This window comes from Ciona robusta, chromosome 4 (assembly GCF_009617815.1).
Source record: "Ciona robusta chromosome 4, ASM961781v2".
Classification (NCBI taxonomy): Eukaryota; Metazoa; Chordata; class Ascidiacea; order Phlebobranchia; family Cionidae; genus Ciona; species Ciona robusta.
The window spans coordinates 4,873,434-4,899,508 of NC_143238.1; the positions used below are offsets into that span (position 1 = coordinate 4,873,434).

The 26,075-nt window shown below is 34.7% G+C and overlaps 5 protein-coding genes across 6 annotated transcripts; 3 read left to right on the forward strand and 2 right to left on the reverse strand.

Annotated features, from left to right (window-relative positions):
• Positions 1–135: 135 nt before the first annotated feature.
• Positions 136–2,943, reverse strand: LOC149736923 (putative ATP-dependent RNA helicase DDX49). 2 transcript variants are annotated; one of them, XM_089876865.1, is made up of 11 exons: positions 2,803–2,943; positions 2,331–2,540; positions 1,935–2,052; positions 1,765–1,863; positions 1,587–1,682; positions 1,391–1,531; positions 1,145–1,322; positions 820–967; positions 668–756; positions 370–441; positions 136–275 (listed from the first exon to the last, which is right to left on the reverse strand). In XM_089876865.1, the coding sequence occupies exons 1-11, from the start codon at positions 2,924–2,926 to the stop codon at positions 177–179; spliced, it is 1,374 nt and encodes a 457-aa protein (XP_089732991.1). In that variant the 5' UTR covers positions 2,927–2,943; the 3' UTR covers positions 136–176. The 2 variants fall into 2 exon arrangements, with proteins under 2 accessions (XP_089732991.1, XP_089732992.1); XM_089876866.1 differs by lacking the exon at positions 1,391–1,531.
• A 19-nt stretch (positions 2,944–2,962) lies between these two features.
• Positions 2,963–5,291, reverse strand: LOC149736924 (WW domain-binding protein 11-like). Its single transcript, XM_089876863.1, has one exon. The coding sequence runs from the start codon at positions 4,707–4,709 to the stop codon at positions 3,204–3,206; it is 1,506 nt and encodes a 501-aa protein (XP_089732989.1). The 5' UTR covers positions 4,710–5,291; the 3' UTR covers positions 2,963–3,203.
• Positions 5,292–5,593: 302 nt separating this feature from the next.
• LOC149736925 (acetyl-coenzyme A synthetase, cytoplasmic-like) lies at positions 5,594–13,621 on the forward strand. Its single transcript, XM_089876850.1, has 14 exons — positions 5,594–5,874; positions 6,143–6,284; positions 6,595–6,652; positions 6,915–7,052; positions 7,426–7,498; positions 7,879–8,060; positions 8,729–8,866; positions 9,296–9,466; positions 9,699–9,832; positions 10,217–10,349; positions 10,670–10,807; positions 11,218–11,395; positions 12,493–12,669; positions 12,788–13,621. Exons 1-14 carry the CDS (start codon positions 5,709–5,711, stop codon positions 12,979–12,981), a joined length of 2,022 nt encoding a protein of 673 aa, XP_089732976.1. The 5' UTR covers positions 5,594–5,708; the 3' UTR covers positions 12,982–13,621.
• A 2,569-nt stretch (positions 13,622–16,190) lies between these two features.
• LOC149736926 (uncharacterized) lies at positions 16,191–23,255 on the forward strand. The gene is made up of 12 exons (XM_089876862.1): positions 16,191–16,790; positions 16,953–17,040; positions 17,572–17,693; positions 18,715–18,835; positions 19,038–19,081; positions 19,136–19,379; positions 19,784–19,874; positions 20,366–20,588; positions 20,976–21,069; positions 21,905–22,008; positions 22,377–22,544; positions 22,744–23,255. The coding sequence occupies exons 1-12, from the start codon at positions 16,644–16,646 to the stop codon at positions 22,855–22,857; spliced, it is 1,560 nt and encodes a 519-aa protein (XP_089732988.1). The 5' UTR covers positions 16,191–16,643; the 3' UTR covers positions 22,858–23,255.
• Positions 23,256–23,392: 137 nt separating this feature from the next.
• On the forward strand, positions 23,393–25,966 carry LOC149736927 (uncharacterized). The gene is made up of 4 exons (XM_089876877.1): positions 23,393–23,642; positions 23,903–24,038; positions 24,290–24,522; positions 25,485–25,966. Exons 2-4 carry the CDS (start codon positions 23,942–23,944, stop codon positions 25,680–25,682), a joined length of 528 nt encoding a protein of 175 aa, XP_089733003.1. The 5' UTR covers positions 23,393–23,642; positions 23,903–23,941; the 3' UTR covers positions 25,683–25,966.
• The last annotated feature ends 109 nt before the right edge of the window (positions 25,967–26,075 follow it).

Sequence of the window (26,075 nt, forward strand, 5' to 3'; positions counted from 1 at the left end):
CATTAAATTCTGGTTGTAAAAACTTTCCAACTAAAATCTAAAAAAACCATGACTTTACCTGTACGAAACACAGTCCGTATATGTTTATATACGGACTCTGGTACGAACAAAATCATTTAGAATAAAGAACACAACTACTACTGTATTTTATTTATTTAAAGTCCAATAACAAAACATCAAGAAACAGTTTCTTTTCGTTTCTTATTTTGTTTTCTTTCTTCTTTAATTCGATAAAATTTTTCTCTTTTTCTTTTCTTAGCTTCAGTAATTGGATCCTGCAAAGCAAAAGGTCTTATATCTACAATCTGTTAAAAAGTGTATGAAACTATTCCATGTTGCTGAAGGTACATTAAACAATACTGCAATTACCTTTCCCTGCAATATTAAAGCTTTATCTTTATTTGTTTTCTTCTTCTCTCCGAATTTTTGTTCTTCCAATACCTATAGAACAGAAAATTAAAAACAAAACAAAGATATCAAATTATGAGGTAAACAACGTATTTAATGTTCACCTATACTATTGAAAAACACTAAAATGGCAAATTTATGGAATGAGGTACAACTACACAAGGGACCAAGGATGTTGGCCAGACTGCCTATTACAACATCACCTCAAGGTGCTACTGTCTGGACCTACCAAAAAAAGAAAAGAAACAGAGTTACATACCCATTCTGTTTCACGCTTCATGACATTAACTTTAGTAAGAATTTTTAACACCTCCCGTTCGTCAACTTCATATTCTTTTAACTTTGTATCTAAAAGACATAAACAAACATTAACCAATATAGCAATGGATTGAATGGAAAATAATAACTTACTTATGTGCTCTTCTATACTTTGTACTCTATGTATATCAAACTGCGTAACAAGAGTAATTGAGATTCCACTTCTTCCAGCTCGTGCAGTACGACCAACCCTGTGGATATAGTTCTTTGCCAACCCAGGTACATTATGGTTGATTACCACCTTTAAATATTTAATATAAATCTCATTGAGTTTTTTTTACTATTTGAAGTAAATCCTATTTAGTTTTCATTAAGCACTTAATGTGTGAAGAGAACAATAATTGACTTTATCATACATTAAGTCTTAACATTTTTAACTGTGTCTTCAGTATAAAATGGGCATGTTCTTACAACTCACCTGAACCACTGGTATATCTAACCCACGAGCTGCCACATCTGTTGCTACTAGCAACCGTGTGTTACTCGATTTAAATCTGGACAAAGCTGTCAGTCTTTCTCGTTGCTTCATCAGTGAATGAAGCACAACACACTGGAAACCAGCTTTTTGAAGCAGCATACCAAGTACTTGACAGTTTCTAGATTAGAAAGTAAGATAGTGGAGGTGAGAATGAGTAATTACGATAATTTTGGTTTTATAACTCACTTGCATGTCTTAGTAAAAATCATAATTGATCGAGTCGGTTGCTTTTCAAGTAAATCTTTACAAATATAGACAAGATATCCATCTCTTATATGTTCAGGTAGAAGAATGTATCGTTGGTCAAGATTATCAACTGTGCTAACTCTGTAAGACATGTTAAAGTATTCACCACTTTGCAACATGCATCAAACCAACTTACTTGTTGTCTGACTGCCAGAAAAATGGACTTTTTGTTGATAATTCTTTCACTTCATTTAAAGTGTCTGTGAGAGTGGCGCTGAATAGTAAAGTTTGTCTGCAAAGAAGTATAAATATGTGTTACTTTCAATTTGTGCGGACTATACAACTTGCCATTATAGATAAAACAATATACATACCTTTCTTTTGGAAGTGAGCTAAAAATAAGGTTTAAATCATTTGTAAAATCTCCATCTAGTTTATCAAGCAATCTATCAGCTTCATCCAAAACAAGGAACCTAAATTGAAGATATATTTTGAACTTTGCTGCATAGCAACACAAAGTTATTGACTATTATGTAGAACTCACTGCATTTTATTAAGCTTGACATTATTTTCATTGCTTCTTAGAAGATCAGCAAGTCTTCCAGGGGTTGCGATTACAATATGAGGTTTCTTTTGTAACTCATATGCTTGTTGAATTATATCTGGTTGATGAAACAAGTTGATTAGTTAAATGAAAATTTGTTAAAAGTTTAATTTAATAAAAAAAAATTCAACAACCAGAAAAAAGGTATCAAATTTATATTTGTATTGACATGTCATAGGACCTAAGATTTATATTTTAGAGAAGTTTCAATACCACAGCAGTGACAACACCGAAGGTGCTGCAGCATGGTCCTCACTTCATGTTGAAGCCTGCTATTTCCCCGAAGGTAGGCGACAATACGTTTAATGGTGATATCTTATCTCTAGAAGAACCTACCCATTCCTCCTACTATAACACTGGTTCTAATATTAATTGGTTTTCCAATCAAAGTGAATTGCTCTGATATCTGATATGCAAGTTCTCGTGTAGGTGTTAGCACCAAGCAGAATATTCCATAAGGATCTTCTGACAATTTCTGTAGAACTGGTAACGCAAATGCTGCAGTTTTTCCACTTCCTGTCTTGGAACATCCAAAGCAATCTTTACCTGAAAATAATCAGTGTTTGAATAAATGAAACAGTATAAAAATTATGCATAATATGATATTCTCCGTACTAGGTCAAGGTATAACAGAGGACCAAAAACATTGCCCAGAGTTGGTTCATTTCCCAAAAACCCAATATGATACATTAGAGTTATAAAGTACATTTTAAACATGTTTGACAAACTGACAGAAAGGTCTCTTAAATTTTTTTTAAATGGTTACTAAAGTAGATACATTTCAGATTTCAGTGTGCCTTTAACCAACCTTGTAAAATAGGAGGAATACAATTATATTGAATAGGAGTTGGTTTATTGAAACCTAGGTTACCAAGATGTTGAATAATCCATTCATTTAACCCTAAGTCAGCAAAATTGCCTTCAGATTCCATAATTCACAAATCATGCACTAATTAAAAAGATTGCACCTAAAATGACACAATTTCGCATTAAGATTAGGAAACATCTGGCATTTATATATACAACACAACAATAACCAATCGATCAGATACCATGGTGATAAAAATAAATGAAAAAAGTTGACCCAAGTTTCAGATTCAGAAAATGTAAAAAATGTTTGTATGATAATGAACGGCCAATGTTTTAAACCATTAATTTTTTCAAGAAATAATACCACAGTTTTTAACTACAGGCAGTTTGTACAAAGTTTTACAGCAATCCTTGCATCTCTTTCATAAAGGAATCATAAGCCACATCCGCTGTAGCTTTTGCAGTCTTCTTTTTCTTCTCAATTTTCTGCTTGGATTGATTGGACACAGATGGCTCTTCGCGCTTATGAGCAAGTTTTCCAGTTACTTCCCGTCTGATTCTAAGCGTGGTAGGCATGAACCTCGTGCTCTCTTCCTTTGGATTACTGGTCAGTTGCGGTTTTGCAACAATTGTGGCAACATGAGGTGAAGACATGTCTTTCTGAGCAGGCCTGTGTATTAAACTTGGTGGAGCACTGAGTATGTTGGGGTTCTGCATCATCCCATGTTTGTTTGTATCAATCATATTGTTTTGTGTGTGTATGTTCTGCTGCATGTGTGGTGGATGCATCATGTTTGGTCGGTGTTGGTTCATAATACTGGGAGGCATCCCTGGGGGTGGGCCGGGTGGCATGCCAGGTGGGGGACCAGGTGGTGCTTTACGGTTGTATGATCTTTCATTGCCATCACCCTGGTTAAAATCATTGTCATCTTCTTCTGCATCTTCCTTGTTGGGAGGAACTGGGATGGTTTGTCCCGCCAGTTTCAACATCATTGCTTGCAGTGGAGTTACGTTGCTTGGTGGAGCAAGATCTTTTGGTTTGAAAGTTTCATCATCATCATCAGCAAACCTGACAGATCGACGACGAGCATGAAGCTCCTCATCCACTCCCACATCATCATCATCTCGGTGATGAAATTCATCATCATCATCATCATCCTCATCAGGATGAGGCTGCTTTGCATCTTTATCAAATGTGTCAATCCCATCTTCTGGATCATACGCATCCCTATCATCAACCCGCTTTGAAGATGTTGAAGCATGGAAGGAAGAACTCGGTCCCGAAGGTCTCCCGCTTCTTATAAAAACTTTATGCCTTGGTGGCATGCCAGGAGGGGGTCCGGGGGGTAGTTTTTTCACTGGAGGAATGGGCGGTAATCCTATTGGTGGACCTGGTGGGATCTTTTTTAATATTCCGCTTGGCATCATACCAGGTAACGGTATGTCCGTTAACTGGGGTGCTTCCTGTGGAAGGCTATCGGGCAAAGGGATTGCTGTTATTTCCACTTCTTCAGCGTTTTTCACAGACTCATAGTACTTTTCTTTCTTCAGTCGACTAAATTTATATGTTTCAAGAAACCCTTTGTATTCTCTTCCTTTGTTTGCATCTTCTTTAAAATAAAAGTCAACAATTCGAATCAAATTCTCAAGCAACTTCCGACGTTTATCTTTAACAACTTTATCATTATAAGTGGGCTCATTTATTGGGTTTAATTCCATGTCATCTAATTCTTCTAGCTCACGTATCATCTGCTGAGGATTTTTAGTTTTAATCACTGCTTGTCTAACAGCGATTCTTTGTTTCTTGTTTTTCTTGAGTTCCCGTCGACGCGCCTCTTTACGCGCTTGATCTGTTGGGTTCATAAACTTCCCACCTTTAGTGGTGTTTGTAGTACGGCGCCCCATGATGTGTATTGGTTATACACTCACAACAATATACCCTAACAATACAAAACCAGATTTTGTAATTCTAGAAAAAATTTGGAATTTATTGAAAGCTGTTGAAATGTACAACTATAAGCAGAAGTTCACCTCTGGCTCTGGCCAAATGTAAATAGGTTGGTATAGGTTTATAGCTAAACAAATAGGCTATTGTTGTAATTATAAATTCGTTATACATTCAACATTTACAGTATGGATTGGCAGAATTATATCGTCACGCAGGTTGCGCATAGAAATTTACAAATTTTAATACCAGTTTATTAACAAAACAACAATAAAAACACCCATGCCGTAAAAACATACATAAAAGAACGATTATTTAGTTAGTGTGGTATTTGTTTTGCTTGACTTTCGAGCTTTTCCACATCTGGTTTCAGGTTTTGCTTGCCGGGCGCAATGCCGACCTATTATTTACCTTCTACAGAACCTTACTTAATATAAACATTGTATTAACTTGCAAACACCCTTGAAATATTCATTTAGATTTGTTTACTACAAAAATTCAATACCTATAGGAAAAGAAGCACATACATAGACACACACCTCCCGCCTTCTAACATTTGTAAACGTAAACCGCCCAAGTAATATGTAAAAGTTGAAAAAAGTTAATGCTAGTCAACAAGGTGGATAGTACAAGAACTTTGTAAATTTAGTCATAAATACAAATTGTTTAATTATTATTTCTAATAAATTATGCCTTGTAAGTAGCAAAATATATAATTGTCTCTGTCCCCACTTTAATTTTTAGTTTGTATACGATTTCTATGTTAAACTAATTTTAAATACACCGGCCGCAACTTTTTACAAATTAGTTGTAAGAGTTACAAAATCGTTATGAGTTTAGTCTTTGCTGATCAATTATTAAGTACGACATTCCTAATTTTTACTGCCAAGGTGCCTATCTAATTAAAGGACGTTGTTTTACCTTGTATTCCAGACTCAGTACTGCTGATAAAATTCAACATGGCCGATAAAATAGAAAAATATCTTCCCCCAACTTCAATAAGTGAAGTTTCCCACGTTAAAACGATGGACCAATACAAGGAAATGTACAAGCAAAGTGTTGAAGAACCGGGGAAGTTTTGGGGCAAGATTGCAGAAACCTTCTATTTTAAAAAGCAGCACGAAGGCACGTTATATATTATATATCACTCCATGTCTTCATCATTGTATGTTAATAGAGTGCTTGGTTGACAAATTTGCATATTCTACACACTACGAATTGCATGTTTTTTTATTTCCACATTTGTCCCATTTTTTTACTCTGAACTTTATACATAATGTGATGATTAAAACTATATTTAACCATCTTGAATGGTTGCTTAATTAAGGTTTAAGTATGATTACATTATCTATGACTTATTTAAACTTTAATCTTATTAAGTACTTCACTCCAGGTGAATTTTTTGACTACAATCTGGATATACGAAAAGGGGAAGTTTACATTCGATGTTTATCTGATGCAACAACCAATATCTGCTATAATTGTCTTGATAGAAATGTGAAGAGTGGGCATGGTGATACAATTGCATTTTATTGGTAAATTTACTTAAAAAAGTAAGACTGATATTTATCACAAACGGAATTACGTTTTGGGAATACTGACGAGACTGTGGAATATAAACACTTATTATTCAGCTGGTTGTAGTAGGTATTTCCAAAATTCCCATATGAATAAAATATGTAAATTTAATTCTTAAACATTTATAAACAAATTAATAAATTCAAAAATTATGGACGGACACGTGTATACAAATAAAAAAATTATAAATTCAAAAAAATTACATAGAAGAGTTTTTGTGAACATCTCTGCCTAATGAAATGTTATTAAATTTTAATAATTTTGCAGGGAAGGCAATGATCCAATGGACAGTACCAGCATCACATACAAGAAGTTACTGGATGAGGTATCTAGTGTTGTAGACTGTTAGTTTTTATAAATCTTAAATTTTACTTTTAATTAAACAAAGATGCCTCATTAAGTAGTTACCGGGAGCTACGGTTTTATCAAACTTAACAAGAGAGACTCTAAAGTATTGTTTAACTGTTACACCACAAACTGCAATGTAAAATGTCTATTGTGCAGATAAATTCATAGTAAGAAAAAAAACATATAAGAAAGTATACATGAATACACCTTCAGTTTTTTTCTGAATGTTTATTTTCCAGGTGTGCAAGTTTTCAAATGTACTGAAATCCCTGGGTGTAAAGAAGGGTGACAGAGTAGCCATCTACATGCCCATGATACTTGAGCTTGTGGTGGCAATGCTTGCTTGTGCAAGGATAGGAGCTGTACATTCAATTGTGGTAAGTAAGTCTGCATGAAACCATTTACATTGTTAAGCATTTGTGTGTTCATGGTGGTGGAAAGTTCCATGACTTATGAGTCATGCTTGCATACAAAGTAAATTCTATAGCCCATTGGAAAGCCTTACTATAATAGTCCTAAATAAACTATAGGATTTAGAAATAAAAACACACAAAATAAAAGTTAACCTAAACCGTTAAAAAATACAAGTTACCCTAAAATACCAATGCTAAATTCTAACAAAAACCATTGCCTTAAAAAACATTTACACAACAATTTGCTTGGTGCTACTATTTCCTAACAATTAAAACTATTCGAAGAAGCTCCTCAGAGCCAAAGCTTAGCGTTTAAATTAAATATTTTCCTCATCAGTTTGGAGGCTTTTCAGCTGAAGCACTGAGCAGTAGAATACTTGATGCAAAATGTGATGTCCTTGTTACAGCAGGTAAACATTTTATATTTGTACATATCATTCAGAAGATCTTGATTTTCAAAGCACAAATCATGTTGATAAACTTTAAGCTGTTACAACTAAATAATTGTTAATAAAAATAGTATTGTGTTATAAGTTATAGAATAAGGATAACAAATTAATATTTTAGACATTTTGTAAATCTTTTTACTTCTACTTGTGGTAACAACATCAGGATTTTTTATAGCAATTTCTCTTTTTTTTATTAATATTAAGTTCAAGATAGACACATAGTTACATACAATAAGTTCAAGTAGTGTATAACGTATAAGTTTCTTTGCATAAGATAAGCATGAGCCACAAGTCCACTGAAGATCAATATTAATTTAATGAGCGTCACAACTTATTTCCAGATGGTGTGTACCGGGGCACAAAGTTAATTGATTTAAAATCAATTGCTGATGAAGCTTTAGAACTTTGTACTAAAGATGGACATTCTGTATCTGCATGTGTGGTGGTGAAACATATAACTGCAAATAGTTATTGTGATGATAAGACTGAACGTCCAGCAATGAGACCTTACTTTGGTTTCAAGGTTAGCTTTATATAAACATTCTACTCTGTTTCAAGGCCATATTGTAAACCTTGCATCATTTCCCAACCTGGCTATTTTTATTGTGTTTTTCAAAATGTTTCTGCATTTTTAAGTTAATTATCTTTCTGCAACTCAGCAAAACTGGTGAAAAGTAGTTGTGGTTTTTGAAACACTTCAGACTCGACCAAATATCAATAAGTGTTTGCGCAATACTTTGTTTACTGTTACTAGTACTTGTTAATCATTAGAAATTTCTGGGGAATTTCTGCTTAAAGACAACTTTACAGTTTGCCCAAAGGCCAGAGCTATAAATTATTAATCCTACTGTTGGGTACCCCAGGGAAGCTGTGATGTGGTCAGATTGTGCCCTTCTGAAAACAGGAAAACTAGGATTGAGAACATGCCTGCTACCATTGTGGGTGTTTGTGACTTCGGCAAGACACTTAACGGCAATTGCTCCAACCCAGTGGTCACAACTGGGTTGTCTAAATTGTCAGCCATACAAGAAACAATCACCCAAAAAGTATCTGTGGTAACTCAGAAGCTGGCAAGAGGTCTATGAAACTGAACACCTGTGTCATAATAACTCTTGTTTTTCCACCACACAAGATAAAGCAAGTTACACTACTTACACTTACATCCGATTAATAAAACGACTTCTTTTTTAGATGAGTTGGAACAAAGCTGTTGATCGTTCATGGGAAGATCTGATGCAATCCGCATCCAATGAATGTGAGCCTGAATGGATGAACAGTGAAGATCCTTTGTTTATTCTTTATACAAGCGGATCAACTGGTATTCCTAAGGTGAGATATCCTGTTATGTTGTGAGAATATACAAGTTACTAACTTACTTTGCGAGTTACTTAAGTTACTTTGTTTGGTTTCAAAGAATAATGTAGGATGCACAGGTTGTTGAAACTAAAGTAGTGTCTTTTATGTCTCATTGGTACATGCTTGTTGACTTGTTGTTTTGGTAGTGTCTTATTAATTTAATTTTCGTTTGAATAAACATACTGATACAATATTTATTAAATGGAATTTGTCCAAAGAAGCACTTTTTAATTAATAAACATTTATTATTTATTGAAACATTTCAGTAATAGGTACTAAAAGTGTTAAAAGGACCGTTTCCAAAATTTGGAAATATCTTTTTTTTGCTTTTTATTGCATGTAAAAGGTACTACAAGTGTTAAAATCACCATTTTCAAATCTATAGTTTGATGTATTATCCAGGGTGTTCTACATCATGTTAGTGGGTACATGTTGTATGCGGCAACGACACACAAATATACATTCGATTACCACTGTGGTGAGGTCTACTTCTGCACCGCAGACATAGGATGGATAACTGGCCACACTTATATTACATATGGTCCATTACTTAACTGTGCTACTTCAGTGATGGTAAGTCCTAAATATGGTCATAGTTATGTTAATACACTATTTTGCTTTGTTCTTACATTAGACATTAATATATGCTTCTAGACTATACATACTGTTATTTTCAAAGTATTATTTTAACATTGTGCATGAGGTACAAAACAAGCATGTATGATGTGGAACAGTTCACCATTTTATTAAATCCCTGTTGAACTCCATACCGTTCCCACGTTTATTAATATATTTCTATCTCCAGTTTGAAGGTACCCCCCTCTTTCCAGACGCCAGCAGATACTGGGCAATCGTAGATAAATATAAAGTTTCTAAGTTCTACACAGCTCCAACGGCTATCAGGTCTCTTATGAAATATGGAGAAGAACCAATCAGAAAGTAAGTTGTGTAGTTTGTAACTCTTAATTAAGAATTAAAGTCACAAAATATTCTCATAATAATGTGTAAGCATTTGTTTATAAATTCATATACTTTTGTACCACCTTATTGGGGTAAAGGGCCACTCTTGCCTAAATCTAAGATGCAGAAAAAACTCTCACTATTTTATAACGGAGAAACTTACTAAATGCTCATTACTATGTGCTGATAGTATGTCTACATTCTTATGATATGTCCTTAATTGCACTCTTGGTGTTGTCGCGAAACAGACTGACGCGGTAAGTCCCAATAGTGCCCTATAACAAATTATGTACCAGTTGTTATTCTTATGAAGTACCTTGTCATACTGAAATATAAGGTTTTAAAGTAAACAAATCCTTTCAGATACAGCCGATCTTCACTGAAGGTTCTTGGCACAGTTGGTGAACCCATCAACCCAGAAGCTTGGTTGTTCTACCACAAAGTTATTGGAAATGAAAGTTGTAGTATTGTGGACACTTTCTGGCAAACTGAAACTGTATGTTTATTTGATTGTTTGCTATATTTACTGTATGAGGATGGAATTTCCTAGTTTTTTAACAAGATATAAGCTACCCCATTTAAACTCATTTTACCCACAAAAAATTTATGTCTAATTTTAAATCACCATTCTCCTGCTATTGCGGGCGTATGTATTCTTAGAAAAGCCATTTAACTGCAATTTTTCCCGTTCCAATGATTCCTTAATTAAAGGTTGTCTAAATTGTCACCCATACACCCACAAAGTTACATACATGTATTTATGCCACACAAGTTCCCAACTGGTTTCAATACATTAATAACCATAGTTTAACACAGGGTGGCCATGTATTGACCCCCCTCCCAGGATGCACACCAACCAAACCTGGTTCCGCAACCTTCCCATTCTTTGGCATTGTACCTGCCATATTATCAGATGAAGGGGTGGAAATTGAAGGACCTGGGGAGGGTTATTTGGTGGGTTAAATTATTGTAGGCACTTACATATTTTAGTAGTTCCAAAAAAATTAAGTAGTTCCAAAATATACTCACATTGTATCTTTACGTTAAAATATGAAAGTTTTGTGCCCTATTTTCTTTCAGGAAATTGCATGCATTGTCGCACAGCTTAGTTTTTTTACTTTGGCAGTTCGATTTCACAAGGTATTCTCAGAAGCTGTTTCGTTTTTTAAAACTTTGTAGGGGTCTTTACATACTATTTGAGCATCTATATAAAAAATGATTTTTCGTTGGTAGGGTCTTTAAAATAATAAATCTATCACTTATTAAAAACCCTTAATTTCAAACTGGCATTAAGTATGGTTCCACAATTGTCCTGTAAAACCTGTAGATTTTGTCGGGGTTGATTAATAAATCAATATTCACAGGTATTCAAGCAGCCATGGCCAGGTATGATGCGAACAGTGTTTGGTGATCACAAACGTTTTGAACGAACATATTTCACCAAGTTCCCCGGGTATTATGTACCTGGTGATGGATGTAAGAGAGATGAGGATGGCTATATTTGGATCACTGGAAGAATTGATGACATGATTAATGTATCAGGTAAGAGGATACAACAGCCCTGGTAAGCTCTTAAGAATGGCAGAAGAAACGTTGGACGAAACATATTAATACCAGATAAGCCGAAAAAGAATATTTTACATTGTGCCTGGTAGCAAAAGTAACATATTTCGAGTATATACGATGTAATAGCTATGCATTTAATTCTAAAACAGTTCCTCTGGCAATTTGGTAGTTTATTAACGTACATGGAATGTCGTAACAAAGATAAGATTAATCTCTTAAAAAACACGCTACGGAAAAAAAAGGGTCCAATAAAAGGGTGGCAACTAAACCTACAATGCAGTATAAATAAACTTATATTACAGTAAATTCATTTAAAAAATGTAATGGTCTAATAACAATGCAATGCATAACAAGTTGTACTTTAGTTACAAAGACACTAGACAGTTATGCTAATTCCTTAAATATATATAGTCGTTTGACCTAAAATGTCAAAACAATTCTAGGAAACGGAAATCATTTTTAAAGATCAGGGTAACTTCTTTCTTTTCCGTAACATTTCCCCTAATAGCACAGGATGTGCTTTTAAGTTGTTATTTGCCCACTATGTTAATGTATAGTGGTCTACTTGGAATGTAAGTCTTGAATTTGTGCTTGAACTGTATAACACTTACACAAGATAGCATCAAGTGTATATTTTCATGAAAAGATAAATGGTTCTTTAGGGATTAACAGTGAGTATATATAGATTGGGAATACCACGGTAGCACAGTTTGCTTGTAGGTCAAGAATTTTGATTTTATCACTTTAAACATTGTGGTAACAGTGTATATACATAATGCAGTTGCAAGTTTGCAGGTATTTGAACAGGTATATTCACATTTTAGCTTTTTAGCTGCAAACTGACCATTAATAAATAGATTTTATTTGCCAATATGCATAACTCATTTGTGATTAGTAAAATTACCACTAAAATTCAACAGCGTCTTACTTTTTATTGAAACTGACATTCTGCCATATTCATCAAAATTGTTGCTTTAATGTCTCAACCTCTTTTTACATATGTAAATTTTCACTGGTTTTAGACATATATCTCATCTTAAGAAATGGAAATTAAGCGTAATATCACCACTCAGGCCACCTACTAAGCACTGCAGAAGTTGAATCGTCATTGATAGAACATCCACAAGTAGCTGAAGCTGCCGTGGTATCAAAACCACACAGTGTGAAGGGAGAATGTCTTTATTGTTTTGTCACAGTACTACAGGGGTCAGAGTTCAACAAAGAATTGGTCAAAGAATTAAAAGAAAAAGGTGAACAATCTAATCTGTTACATCATAATATACCCCACAGGAATGTTTTTCAGTTACACCTTTATTCATTTTTAGTGAAGCCAAAAATTCTCTAAAATTAACTTATTTATATTACCAGTCTGCCACCACATTGGAGCATTCAGCACACCAGATTACATACAGAATGCACCGGGCCTTCCTAAAACTAGATCTGGGAAAATCATGCGCCGGGTATTACGTAACGTTGCTAAGGGCAACCGTGACCTGGGTGACGTATCGACGATGGCTGATGCCTCAGTTGTTGAAGTTCTTTTCCAAAACAGAGTTGAATAATATCGTCACAAAACGATGATGCAATGCTGACGTCATTGAAGCAATTGACTATAGCAGTGGTGTTATAATCTACTTGGTTTATCAACTAATTATGCTTCACTAAAACCGCCTACCTCCTAAAGTGAACTTAACGTTTTTTAACTCGTTCCACTTAGATGCAAAACTAAACGTTTTTCCAAACTAAACCGAACAAAGGTTTTAAATTTTGCATAGCACAGGTTCCAAACCTGGGATGGCAGGGTGAGTTTTATGCACTGCATTAATGAGTAAACATTAAAAACAAAAATTTACTTGCTCTTAAAAATGTGAACCGACTATTCCTGCCACCCCTGCATTTAAAAAACTTTGGCACCTTTGCCGCTAAGTACAACCTATTGTGTAGAGGTAACTATGTTTTGACCTTTTTGCGTTTTATATATTTTTATACTCATTCCAAAAACATTATTTAGTCCACTGCTCCTTCCACTCATATGTAAAGCTATGTTACTATGGCACATTGTAAGAATTGAAATTTGTTTTATTAGTCAGGGCGAACATAATTTGGAAAACCGCTATTGCAAATATTTAACTGTCTTTGTAGGGCTGTGAAAAAACATTGTTATTGCTTTGAGTTTTCGAATACAGCAGCTAATACTCTGTATTTCGGTTTGTTTTATGCATATTATACTGTAGAAGCATAAGAGTTTTACTTTCTGGAAGTGGTCAAAAGATTTTGCTATTTTTACGTATTTGAAACGGACGAAAGCAGCATACAGTAAGGGGGTGAAATGGGACATGTTTTTATTTAACCATTTGTCAGTAAACAAAGGTATTTACTGGATTAAATAACCACATTTTCACAATGTTAAAAAGTGTTGTTAACTGTTCAAAACACAATTGGAAAATATGTGAATTAGATGCTATTAGTATCAAATTTTACACCACAGTATTATTATATGTGATCGTTATTAAAACATCCACACTGTATGAACAAGAATTGGAAATTAAGTATTTATGTTTGCGAAACGGAACATTAACAAAGTGCCATAAGATTTCAATGATTAATTTAACAATGGTCATATTAAATAAACGGTTCCAGCTATGCTTTTTATCTTGTTTTTTTTTTAAATAGTTTCGTAGTAACAATTAAAAAATTTTACAATAAAGAAAAACGACCAATGTATCACCTTGACGACGCGAACTATTGCGGTATTAAGTGCATTAGAAATGCAAATATCACGTCTGATTTTTATCTGTGGGCAAGTTTTGACAGCTCGTTAGAGATAAGCTAAATTAGTTTAAAAATATATATATTCGATTACCGGTAAAATGCTTTAATTTGGCTGTCAATCAAATACAAAGAAAATATCCGTGTATCGTATATAGCCCGCATTATACAATTATATACAAGAACAAGTGTATTGTATAAATATGCCAATAGCAACTTATTCTAATGAATCTAATCAAACTTAGCAGCGCCCGAAGTCGTATAATAATTGCACCAGCAAGAATGCAGATTATAAAACCGTACCCTCAGAACACCGACGTTGTTAATTGTTTAAAACACGATCAGGATATTCGGATATTATGTGTTAAAAGCGTCCCATTTTCCCCCACAGTACCATACCTGTCAGTACGCATTGCACTTTGATCATAGTGCTTGGACCTTTAGACCTTCACATTTCAGCATTTCTATGTCGAAAGAAATTTTAATTTCGCACTGGTATGCCTATTTAAAAACGAGGCCATGGTCCTTGGCGTTATCATATGACGTCAAATGGGGGCGTTTCGTTTTATCTAAACCTAGTTTTCAGGAATGCAAATATACTTTGTGGTAAACGACACGTTAAATAATGGATTGATTAAAATCTTTCGTAAAAAATATTTTTCAAATATCTGTGATGTTCGATGTTATCTCTCAAACGTGACCATTGAGAGGAATAATGCTTGAAGGTAATATGATTGGCATATATGATAACAGTATTGGTTATATAATCAGCACGCAGCCGGCAACAAGTTATGTAATTGCTAAAGTTCAAAACATCAGTAAAACTTCCCCGTTTGTTTTATATACAGAGATTGTGGCAAATCGAAGGTCGTTTAAGTTAAACTATACGGAAAATTTTTTTGCAATGGTTTCGTTTGCTATGTACCAACATATACTTTTGCTTTATGCCATACCATAATACACTGCGTCTCAGCTTTTTACAGCGACCAAAACTAACCATAAACTAAATCTTCGTGGATACAATTACCGAGACAAACTTTATGTAGTAGGGTAGGGGAAGATGAGACACCTTTAGCACAAAACAACCAAATATTCTAATCGTGTTTTATTAACAACGGCCTGTGGGAGTCATGAGGATACAGTTTTATAATTCTTTGAATGTTTTTTGGTTAATACCAAATGTGACCTGAAAATAGATGGAAAGGTGTCCCATATTCCCACCCCACTATACCAATTATTGCGGTCGTACAACTATAATTAAGTTTTGTACTAACGTGCACGAGCTTTATACGCAACTAGACACTGCCGGTTTAACTCCTACCAGCTATTATTATGGTTTAAAATATGCGAACAAACCATTTTAACACTTTTGTCGATCTAAACACAAGATAACTGTGACAGTTTAGTACTATAGGGTATAAGGTAAATGCCGTTAGCGCATAATACACCATGTTATCTAATCGAGTTTTAACTATTAACAACGCTATTTTAGACTCATAAGGATATAAATATATAATTTCGTACATATTCTTTGTTAACTAAAAAATACGACGATAAACGAAAATGAAACATGTCCCATCACACCCCAACTTGCTATACAATATTTGATTAACATTAAGATTTAAATTACCGGTTTTACCGTTTACTGAACAAACAAGTGCTAAATACTTTGTAAACCTCGTCTCGATCGGTTTATTCTCCGATGTTTGATGGTTATATGAGCCGCTATGTCCTGGGTTCGAATCCGATTGTGGTGACTATTCCGTCTGCCCTGAAGCAAAAAAGATGTCATCTCCAGCCACGAAAATAACAAGTTTAGAGCTGGGTGGTTTCCAATCTTTTAAACCGCTGATCATACTCTTTATTAAATCAACCAAAACGTTTCAAAAAGGACACAAGACAAAAAACAGTTGCATATAGTCTGCACGCAACGACAAAACTGAAAAAGTACGAAGTTCTGTACTAAATGTCGTTTTCGACCCATTAGGCACCGCAGATCTTTTACGATAAAGGAACAGATTTATTAAATTCAGCATGCCGACATTTTCATTTCCTGTGTGGCTTAATAGACGTGTATAACAACCACCGTTTATGATGTAATAAGCAATTTAAATTGAGCTTATAGCTCTCCGAATGTTATGCAACATTTAAAGTCGGCGCCAATCCTCTTCCACGAATACCGGCGCTTTTTCTCAGTAAAAGAAGTTTTATGATGGAGATTTACGTAATGATTGCCAGCGGGCAGGTCGGAGCCTATGTGTTTTGTTTATTAATACAGAAATGAGGTGAGATAAGCATCTTCATCGTTTTCATATAAGGCAAGGTCTGAAAATCGTGCAAGTAACCGCCACGTGCGTACGTCTTCTCCGTGTTATGTAAGGAGCCGTATATAACCTGAGCCGGGCCAGTTCCTGGAAGTAGACACCTGAGAACATAGTGTGGCACTCGTGTACCCATGGAGATCGGCGACCAAGATCGTGATCATGTTTTCTACGAGTTTCCGTCGATTCTGATGTCACAGTTGAACGAACAACGACTTGATGGAGATAATTGTGACGTCACGTTGATTGCGAATGATGGAGTGACTTTTAAAGCGCACAAGGTACGTCACGTCATTTTATAGATTTTTAATACAAATAAACATATTTCATCTCGAATTACAAGTTTGTACACTTCTATGACGAATTACGAGTTTGGACACTTTTATATTAAAATATTATCGCTAACGATTTTTACGTAATGATGCAGGGTTATTTCATTATAGGCGGTGCTATCATCTTACAGTCGATACTTCAAGATGTATTTTCTGACAAACCAACGAAACAAACAAGTCCAGGATAGAATAGAACTCGGTGAGAATATTATTAGATTATACAAATGACCAACAAAAGATTATATAATGACCAAACGTAATATAGGACGAAAAATGCTAACGTTTTAAATACATTTTACTTTAAATCTATAAACGGAATTAATATAGGACTGTATGAATGAATGTGTCTTATATTCTCGCGTGGGCAACGACAATCATTATAAAACACACGTGTTCTGTATTATATATACACCTCATGTCTGTATTATATATACACCTCATGTATATATAATATATAACTTTGTAAGCGTTTTTTTTTAAATTGTTTAACGTGTATTGCTTGCGATTTGTTTTAGACGAACTATATACGGGTTAAATAGCTCTTAGTTTAATAGGATATTTTATCCCCTAGTGTTACGTAAGGTCGAATTTTTGTTTCGAGAACTGTTACATAACAGCGAACGCGTGTCAAAATAAAGATGCCCTTCGGATACGATGTCGCGTGAATCGCGGCTTAAACGCGACAGCCAAAAATTCTACGAAATTTTAAGATTTTTTTATGACGTCACAGGAGGATTTTGTTCGAGAACAATCGGGTGTATTCTGGAAGCTTTTTATACGTCACGACTTGTACTTAACATAGAGTTGGTAAACAAGGTTTTGTTGGCTGCTGACGTCATGGAAGTTTATCGGGTACGTAATGTATGACGTAACATGTTATGTGTGACGGCAAGTATGGCGTAAGTCAAGGTGAAAATTTTATTCAAGTCAAGATGGAAATATTTTTCTAAGTCGGACATTGAACTCACTGGCACCATATGTATTTGCTTGCAAAAAAATCTGTTGTGCGCATGAGGTTTATGTGACCCGTCACACTGACGCACTTTGGCTTCTTACACCACCGCAATATTTACAGACAATATTGCAATAATCATGTTCCGTCCTCACGTGTGACAAACATACAATTCCGGTAACTTTACAAAATCTCCAAGAAATGACGAGATTAACATGGTAATCGTGTAACTGCGGTCTCATAAAAGCTACCGATATTTCTATATTTAATTTTAACCTCTCTTTACCTTCATTTCGGTTATTAATCTGCCCTAAGGCAAGCCTACGATGTTTCACTGTTTGTTTTATGTTAAGATAAAATATTTTAATCAGAGATTAGCTAACTTTATTAATTAATTAATTTTAACTCTCGATATATAAGAGATATTGTTTGGCTGAGTTTGTTTTTATGGTGAAGGGTTCAACGGTCGCTTTATTGTTACTGGTATTTTTCTGTGAGTTTTTTTACCCGTAATGACGTTTCCTAAGAATTGTTAAACGACACACGCTTTCCCGACTCCATGGAGTAGCGTAATGAATGCTTAGTTTAACAGTCATCATAAAACACACAGTGAAGATTATTGCACTGGCCTGGTTGCTACAACCCAGTGTCGGACGTAATATACATAAATCACAATCATATGACATTCCTCCTATGAAGAGCCTGTCATCATATATTTTTAAGAATGAATGTATTAATAAAAGAAACAGGTCTGCACAAAATTAACATAAATTTACACCGTATTTCGTTCAGACATAAATCTGTTTTCTACCAAATGGGCCGAGAAAATATAATGAACAGGTGTCCCATCCTACTAAATCTCCCTATACATAGGTATCCAAAACGCTACGGTATCAGAAATTACCGTACTTTTCTTTACAGATAAGTGAAGTTTGTAAACGTTATCTGGCTGAACATAAGACACAACATAGTATGCGGCATATTGGTCCAACCAAACCAGAGTCTTCGAAAAGTTCGCTAGTTCACGGACAATCCCAGAAAGGTAAACATGATGTTGTCCACAACTCGTTTGCATATAACCTTTAGTATCATATTAAAAACATAATTTAAAGTAAATGTAAGATGAACAACACTTTTATACTCGCCACAGAAATTTTATGAATAAGTTAAGCTTATAAGAACTTTCGTAATTTAATTATATAATCACTTTATTTTTAGTTGTTAAACTCGTTTTGCAACTTTAGCTTTAAGAACTCCCGGAAGATTTCGAGAACCAAGCCTTCGAAAGGTAGCAAGTTAAGTGAGACAACTGAGCCCTGATATAATCGCTTGTTTATTTTAGTCTTCCCTCGACTTATCGCCCACTGCGATCACAAACTTGGTTTTAAGCGGCGATGTTTCTCAAGATAAAAGCGCTGTTGCTTGTGGGGAAACACCACCTGCGTTTAACGTCACATTTCCAGCTCGAGTTCACCCAGAAGAACCACGGCCACATACAAGCGCGTTTAAACCAAGAGGTTTAACACAGCACACTGCAGTACAACCGTATCCACTTCCGTCCGTTCCACCTTTTATAACAGTTCCAGGTATTTCTTATCTTCACTCGAATATACTACTCTGCTTTAGCAATACAACGTGCCGAGTGAAACACCTCACCTGTTGTTAACTGCGGCGATTTTTATTTTACTGCATGTATAGTAGGTTGGGGGATGGGACACTTTAGCACATAATATCCAAGTATCCTGATTGTGTTTTAAACAATTACCAACAGTCTATGTCAGTAGGTTTTATAATTCGGTGAATGTTAATTATTTACTACCAAATGGGGCGAGAATATAAAATGAAAAGGTATCCCATCTTGCCCCATCCTACTATTCCTTACACGCGCTGTCGAGTTTCTTCATTTTAGTTTTACGATGATCTTGTTAAATCGTAATTTAATCCATATATTTCATTTAACTAGAATTTTACCGCAAAATCTTTTCAACAGCTTTATACAAGCCAACACCAACCCAAGAGCCACATGGTAGCCATACAACCCCCTACGGGGTATTCCCCAGAGCCGTATGCCCTCACTGTAGGTAAGTGTTTATACAGTAAGTAAAAGTAGTACGTCTTATTTTGGGAGTTTTAAGTATAATTGCATTACTAGAATCAAATGTAAGCCTAGGTGTATCTAGATATTGGCAAGTTGCCTTTATACATTATCAAACATGCAATGCTGTTGGAATATTTGGTCTGACAAATGTGACGTTTTAATGCAAGTGTAATATATTCGTCTTTTATACTTTTTTGTAATGCTTTAACAGGCCATGCGCATGAAACTCAAATGTTGTCCACCCGACAAAGTGGTTAACACTTGCATGTTTCGAAAGCTGAACACAACTGTAAAACAGAACACAACTGTAAAAACAACTGTCGTTGCACTGTCACATGAAAATACATAAGTTACATTTATTTTCAAAAACAAAAAAAAACAGATAAAAAATGTTGTGTATGAAACAGATAACCCTTGTTAAAACGACCGCCACTATTTGCCACACTAAGATAAACAAGTTTCAATTGTTCACAGAGTTGAGTTTATGAACCCATGGATGCTTGAACTGCATGATAACCTTTACCATCGGCCAGTGCTGCGCAACTACTTTCCACCTCCTATCCAACGCACTTTGTCAGCACCAAACCCAACCACATCTGGCAACACTGAATCTTCTTCGTCAGATGATTCGAATATTACATCATCAGTTCGAGGGACTTCCCCCCAACAATCTAGCGACATAGAAATCGTAGATGAGGTAAGAAGAATAAATACTCAAAAGGTGTAAAAATTAAATAATGGTATTGGTATACATTACATAAGGTGACCATGCTTTCAACCAATAAAATGTAAATAAGATTTTACTGTAAGCGTATTTTAATGACTGTGGTTTTGTTGCATAAACCCCACCCCACCCCACCTTTTTAGCATTTCTTTTTTCTAATCTTTGTTTCTGTAACCGAAAAGACAAAAGTTACCATAGATCACACAAAGCCAATTAAAAAGCTTATTATGCTATTGTTTAAATGTAAATATGCTATTTTAAATCTTAGTGACAAATAAGAGTCATATAAACAGAAAGTATAAATGTATAATGGCTGTATTAAAAATCCATCAGTGTATATCATTAACTTTCTGTTTCCAGGTTCCAAACAGAAATGAAGCAGTTGCCACAGATGCGCGAGATAAACGAGCATACCAATGCGATTTATGTAACGCTAGTTTCCCAAGCAAAGCAGGTAATTATAATAAAAATATATTTATGTATTACTTGATCTTTTTAGATAATATTTGTATGGCTGAAATACATTTGAATTAGTCCAGAATGTAACATAAAATTAATAATCTGCATTGTAAATGTCATACATAATTAATTAAAGTATGATTTTATCTTTTCTGTACGTACTCATTTCACCCCTCAGTTACGTAAGTAATCTTATTTTGTTTTTCGTCGATAAAATTTTTATTTCCTAATTAAAGAATATGATTTTATCTTGTCTAACTTTCTTTTTCGTTTTGTGGAAAAACTTATTTAATCGGACTATTGATCATTATACAACAGCTTTACCGCTCTTATATAACCAGGTTCACTTGTACGTTTACGGCTAAGTTTGTGTATATTAAACAAGCGAACCACAGGATTAAGATAATGATCAAAGTGGATATTGTGTGTGGATCTGTTAATTAACTTAGATAAAAAAATGAACTTATGAACTGAATGTATTGTAACATTTGTTTATTTGAAACTGGTTTAAATTATATCACGTTTAAAGTTGACATCTTGTGTTACATCTACCATAGTATGTTTATGCCCATTGTACTCATAACTTTGTCTAGCTATAATATTGGTGTTTTCTTATACACCAGACACGTATGGTAATTGCTAATTTCATGTCCACTGACAATCTTTTATGATTTTTTTTAAAGTAGGCCCTTGACAACTGCATATTTACTATAGCATATTTACTGATGATCTTTCAGGAGAGTTATTTCAATATAGGCCCTTCGATGCCTGCAAAATTTGTTAAAAGTATTTACCAGAAAATTTTATAGTAACTGAATATATTCTTATAGGCTTATCTGTTCACTTTCGGCTCCACACTGGTGAGCGGCCGTACCAATGTACCATATGCCATAAGTCATTCACACAACTGGGTCATGTGCAAAGACATCAAAAAGTAACAGACTTTTTTATATTGTGACTGTTTGTGCATAAGAAATATTTTTATTACACTTGTGACATTTTAAATACTTTATTTGAACACTGATGATGCTTACAGGAAAGCAAATTTATACCTCCCTTTTGTTTTAGTTATACAATTTCATAACCACCTCATTAATTTATAGGTTTAGATACACATTGCTTAAAAATATATGGTATTACAACTAAAGTGTCCCAAATCTTTAAATGATTATGTAACATTATCCTGCTTTGAATGATACAGCTTGGCGATTGACATTGTGGTCTTATAGGTTTAAAATGACTGTCATTAACTTACAAGTACAAACCTGAACAGAAAACTTGAATTTAAGAAACTTCCTTTAGGTTCATACTGGTGAGAAGCCGTACCAGTGTGGTATATGCCATGCTAGAGTTCGTGACAAAGCATCTATGAGGTATCACATACAAGCCCATAAAGGTGTCAAGCCGTTTCACTGTGATCAGTGTGATGCAAGGTTTACAAAGAGGTCAAGTCTTGTGAAGCATAAAAATGTAAGTTGGTTTAATATACTGAACCTATTGCAGTGTGTGGTTTAACACAGTAACATAAAGAAGTCGCCTATTTTTTAATTTTGTGTCAAAAATGATCTGCCCGTAAATAAAGTTCGCAACTTATACAGTAATGAATATAATTGTTCCTGTGCAGTGTATATAAGCAATAGTATATATATAGTTGTTCCTTGTTTTTCAGGTCCATACTGGTGAATACATGCACCAATGTCAACAGTGTAAGGCAAGCTTCAGAGAAAAAGCAAGTCTAAGTCGCCATAAACGATGCCAACATAGTCAACATACTGATGAATAATCAACATGCTGTTAAGGTTACCATGCAAACTGTTATGAAATAATAGCATTTAAAAGAATTTAATGTATTCTGTATGGTTGAGATCCTACAGTGTAACACGCTATAAGAACGCTTGAACTTAAGTCAAAGTAGGCCCATCATGCTCATGAAAAGGCTTCTCTTATAATATCAATATTTTCTATTTTCTTTGTATCTAATATTGAAGAAAAATTTGCAACAAAAATGAAAGAGAATAAAGTTCCTATGCTCTGTTTGTACTATTACAAGCACGAATCTTGCAAATAACTGAAAGCAGTTGTTTTGGTTTAAAAATTTTGAAAACATTTTTATAGACAGCTGGTTCAAGTTGACAGTGAAAACGTTTAAAGTTTATTTTTCTTATTACAATATGCACAAAGTTGCAATGTCTTTATTTAAATAAGCTTGTGTACTGTCAACAGTAGACTCATGCACAGTAAAAGTACTTGATTTATAACTTTAAAGTGCACGAAATATGAATGTCTACATTAGTTAAACTCATGTGTCATGAGAGTGTTTACAGCTTGCCTTCTGTCTGGCCAGTTTAAATTAATGTTCATAGTCACGCTATTGGTATTAATCAAAGTCCTGACAAAAATGGAATTTTAATTAGCTGTCAGTCAAAAGCTGGTTTGCAGACTAATGCTGCATTGCATGGTAGTACAGGCAGTTGTATTTTTTTGTTGTTGTATTTCTACTGGAAATGATATATTGGTATATCAGTCAACTAAATCAGTGGTATTCTATGTTTCATTTGTACCATTAAGGTGAGAATATATAATGAAATATAAAGTGTAATTACTAAATAGTTGTGTGATGAAATTGGCAACATTCAAACCAAGTTAACATTCAAACTTAATTAATGACTATCAGTCATGATGCAACTGCAGAAAACGTGGTTGATTACTGGCGGTGAGGACAATGTTTGGAACATGATTTTTTAAGCAATGAAGGAAATTCCTCTCGCTATTTCCAGCGTTCGTTAAAGTTCGTGGCGGTTGAATGTTATATAAGCTGTGGTTATCAGGCAGATGCATATTGACTTTGCAAAAGGCAACGGATAATCATGAAGATTATTCTGTTTATCGCTTTTGTTGGTTGTTTTGTTCGATTGGCTGAGTGTTCCATTTTGAGAGTACAACCTGCATCTAATAGTAGTACTTGTAAGTATACCATTTCTTATTTTTATTAGAGTAATACATTTGTTTATATAAATTACAATTTTATTATACACTACATGTGTGCAATTTCATTTTCTAGCATGTTTTGTTTCATCATTGGTATTTTCATACGGTTTATGACTCAGTAAATGGGATGATTTGTCAACGCTGGTCTAAATGCCCGGTCTTATACCTTGTGCCAGTAAGACCTCACCTTAGTATAAAAAAGTCAGTAAACAAATGTTTATTTACAGGCAGTGGAGTGGTTTACAGGCATAACTGCATTTGGTTGCCCTACATTACGCCATTTGGCATGTCGAACAAAAAGGAAGCTGCCGATTATTGCTATAGTCAAGGAGGGGGTTTGGTTGATATTGTAAACAAAGAAATGTATGATCTTGTGTACCATTACACATCAGTTTCAATAACAACATCCTCACCATATGGAACTTTTTATGTTTGGCTTGCTATGCTATATACATTAGAGGTAAAAATATATTCATTGATAATAGCACATCGTTTTATTGATACACATAAAATGTATAATATGAATGATTAAATGTAACTTACTTTATTCTCGCGTGGCCGAAAAACGACAGTCTTATCACATGGGTTTAACACCTCGTGCCAGCTTACGAGTTACCATGTATGGTACTTTGTGGGTGATTATGTTATTTATTTTTTTTATTTTTTTTATGTATGGCTGATAATTTAAACAACCCGGCGCCGTGGCGTAGTGGTTAGCGCGCCTGCCTTTAACCCAGAGGTAATAGGTTCAAGGCTCGTCGCTGCTACCATTGTGGGCGTATGTGTCCTTGAGCAAGACACTTAACGGCAATTGCTCCAACCCAGTGGTCACTAATGGGTTGTCCAAATTATCAGCCATACATAAAAAAATAAAAAGATCCCAAAAAAATAATCACCCACAAAGTAACATACTTGGTAACTCGTAAGCTGGCGCGAGGTGCACACCTGTGTTATAACGACTGCCGTTTTCCGGCCACGCGAGGATAAAGTAAGTTACATTCATTCAACCCATTAGTGGCCACTGGGTTGGAGCAATTGCCGATAAGTGTCTTGCCTAAGGACACATATGCCCACAATGGTAGCAGCGTCGAGCCTGGAATCCATTACCTCTGGGTTACAGGCAGGCGCGCTAACCACTATACCACGGTGACGATGTAGACATAGATCACGCATACTGTTGCAACTACAATAGATCCTTATATAGATTTGATTGAAATATTAACTTCCTGCTCACTCCTTTTTGAGGACTAATAAAGGGTCACCCTGTAGTGATCATAGTAGGAATGGTGCAAATCCAATCATTTTAAATGCCCCCATGAAAATAAACAAGTTGCTATGGGATTAATAATGTGTAAATGCAACAACTTTGCATTAAACACACAGTTCAACTAGGACGTTTTAAATATAATTAATTAACTTTAGGATCAGTTGGTTCGGCAAAGCAATGGAGGGCCCGTGTCATATGTAAGATGGAATCACCCGCAAACACATAGTGAATCGGGAAGCATCATATGGACTGTTGCAGATCACAACCATCCAGATGTTGGATACACTGGGTATTGGACATATGATGAAGGCTATAGCATGGGATTTCCATTGTGTACAAAATATATGGGATAATGTAACATCATTTTACTGCTTGTATTCATACTTAGTTATCATTCATAAATTTTGTTATAAACCTAAATAACCTTTTTCATTACATGGCAAATTTATGTAAAAATTTTTTTGAGAATAAAGTCAACATTACGCCTAAAGAATTTATTCATTTTGTGAACTGATCGAGTTTTCAGCTAGTAAAAATTATTGTTAGGTGATCATATCGCACCTTACAAGTCCATACCTTAATTCTAAAAGTTGATGGGTGCAACTAAAATGCATTTGTCTCATTTTTATTTAAAGAACAGTTGTTGTAAAGGCTACCCCAACTTTGTGGTTTGAACAAGTTATAATATTTGAATACAAATATCTCCAAACAGTTATCCACCTCAGATGTACTCCATGAGCGGTATA

What these genes read in the sequence shown, in the direction of transcription:
- LOC149736924 (XM_089876863.1), bottom strand. Translation starts at nt 4,709, where the DNA reads ATGGGGCGCCGTACTACAAACACCACTAAAGGTGGGAAGTTTATGAAC.
- LOC149736926 (XM_089876862.1), top strand. Translation starts at nt 16,644, where the DNA reads ATGGAGATCGGCGACCAAGATCGTGATCATGTTTTCTACGAGTTTCCG. An exon ending in GCCGTATGCCCTCACTGTAG is followed by an intron (nt 19,875 to 20,365) that starts GTAAGTGTTTAT and finishes AATTGTTCACAG; the next exon opens with AGTTGAGTTTATGAACCCAT. An exon ending in ACATAGAAATCGTAGATGAG is followed by an intron (nt 20,589 to 20,975) that starts GTAAGAAGAATA and finishes TTCTGTTTCCAG; the next exon opens with GTTCCAAACAGAAATGAAGC.
- LOC149736925 (XM_089876850.1), top strand. Translation starts at nt 5,709, where the DNA reads ATGGCCGATAAAATAGAAAAATATCTTCCCCCAACTTCAATAAGTGAA. An exon ending in GATCAACTGGTATTCCTAAG is followed by an intron (nt 8,867 to 9,295) that starts GTGAGATATCCT and finishes TGTATTATCCAG; the next exon opens with GGTGTTCTACATCATGTTAG. An exon ending in CAAAGAATTAAAAGAAAAAG is followed by an intron (nt 12,670 to 12,787) that starts GTGAACAATCTA and finishes TTATATTACCAG; the next exon opens with TCTGCCACCACATTGGAGCA.
- LOC149736923 (XM_089876865.1), bottom strand. Translation starts at nt 2,926, where the DNA reads ATGGAATCTGAAGGCAATTTTGCTGACTTAGGGTTAAATGAATGGATT. An exon ending in GTCAAGCTTAATAAAATGCA is followed by an intron (nt 1,864 to 1,934) that starts GTGAGTTCTACA and finishes TCTTCAATTTAG; the next exon opens with GTTCCTTGTTTTGGATGAAG. An exon ending in AGCTCACTTCCAAAAGAAAG is followed by an intron (nt 1,683 to 1,764) that starts GTATGTATATTG and finishes ACTTCTTTGCAG; the next exon opens with ACAAACTTTACTATTCAGCG.
- LOC149736927 (XM_089876877.1), top strand. Translation starts at nt 23,942, where the DNA reads ATGAAGATTATTCTGTTTATCGCTTTTGTTGGTTGTTTTGTTCGATTG. An exon ending in TGCATCTAATAGTAGTACTT is followed by an intron (nt 24,039 to 24,289) that starts GTAAGTATACCA and finishes GTTTATTTACAG; the next exon opens with GCAGTGGAGTGGTTTACAGG. An exon ending in CTATGCTATATACATTAGAG is followed by an intron (nt 24,523 to 25,484) that starts GTAAAAATATAT and finishes AATTAACTTTAG; the next exon opens with GATCAGTTGGTTCGGCAAAG.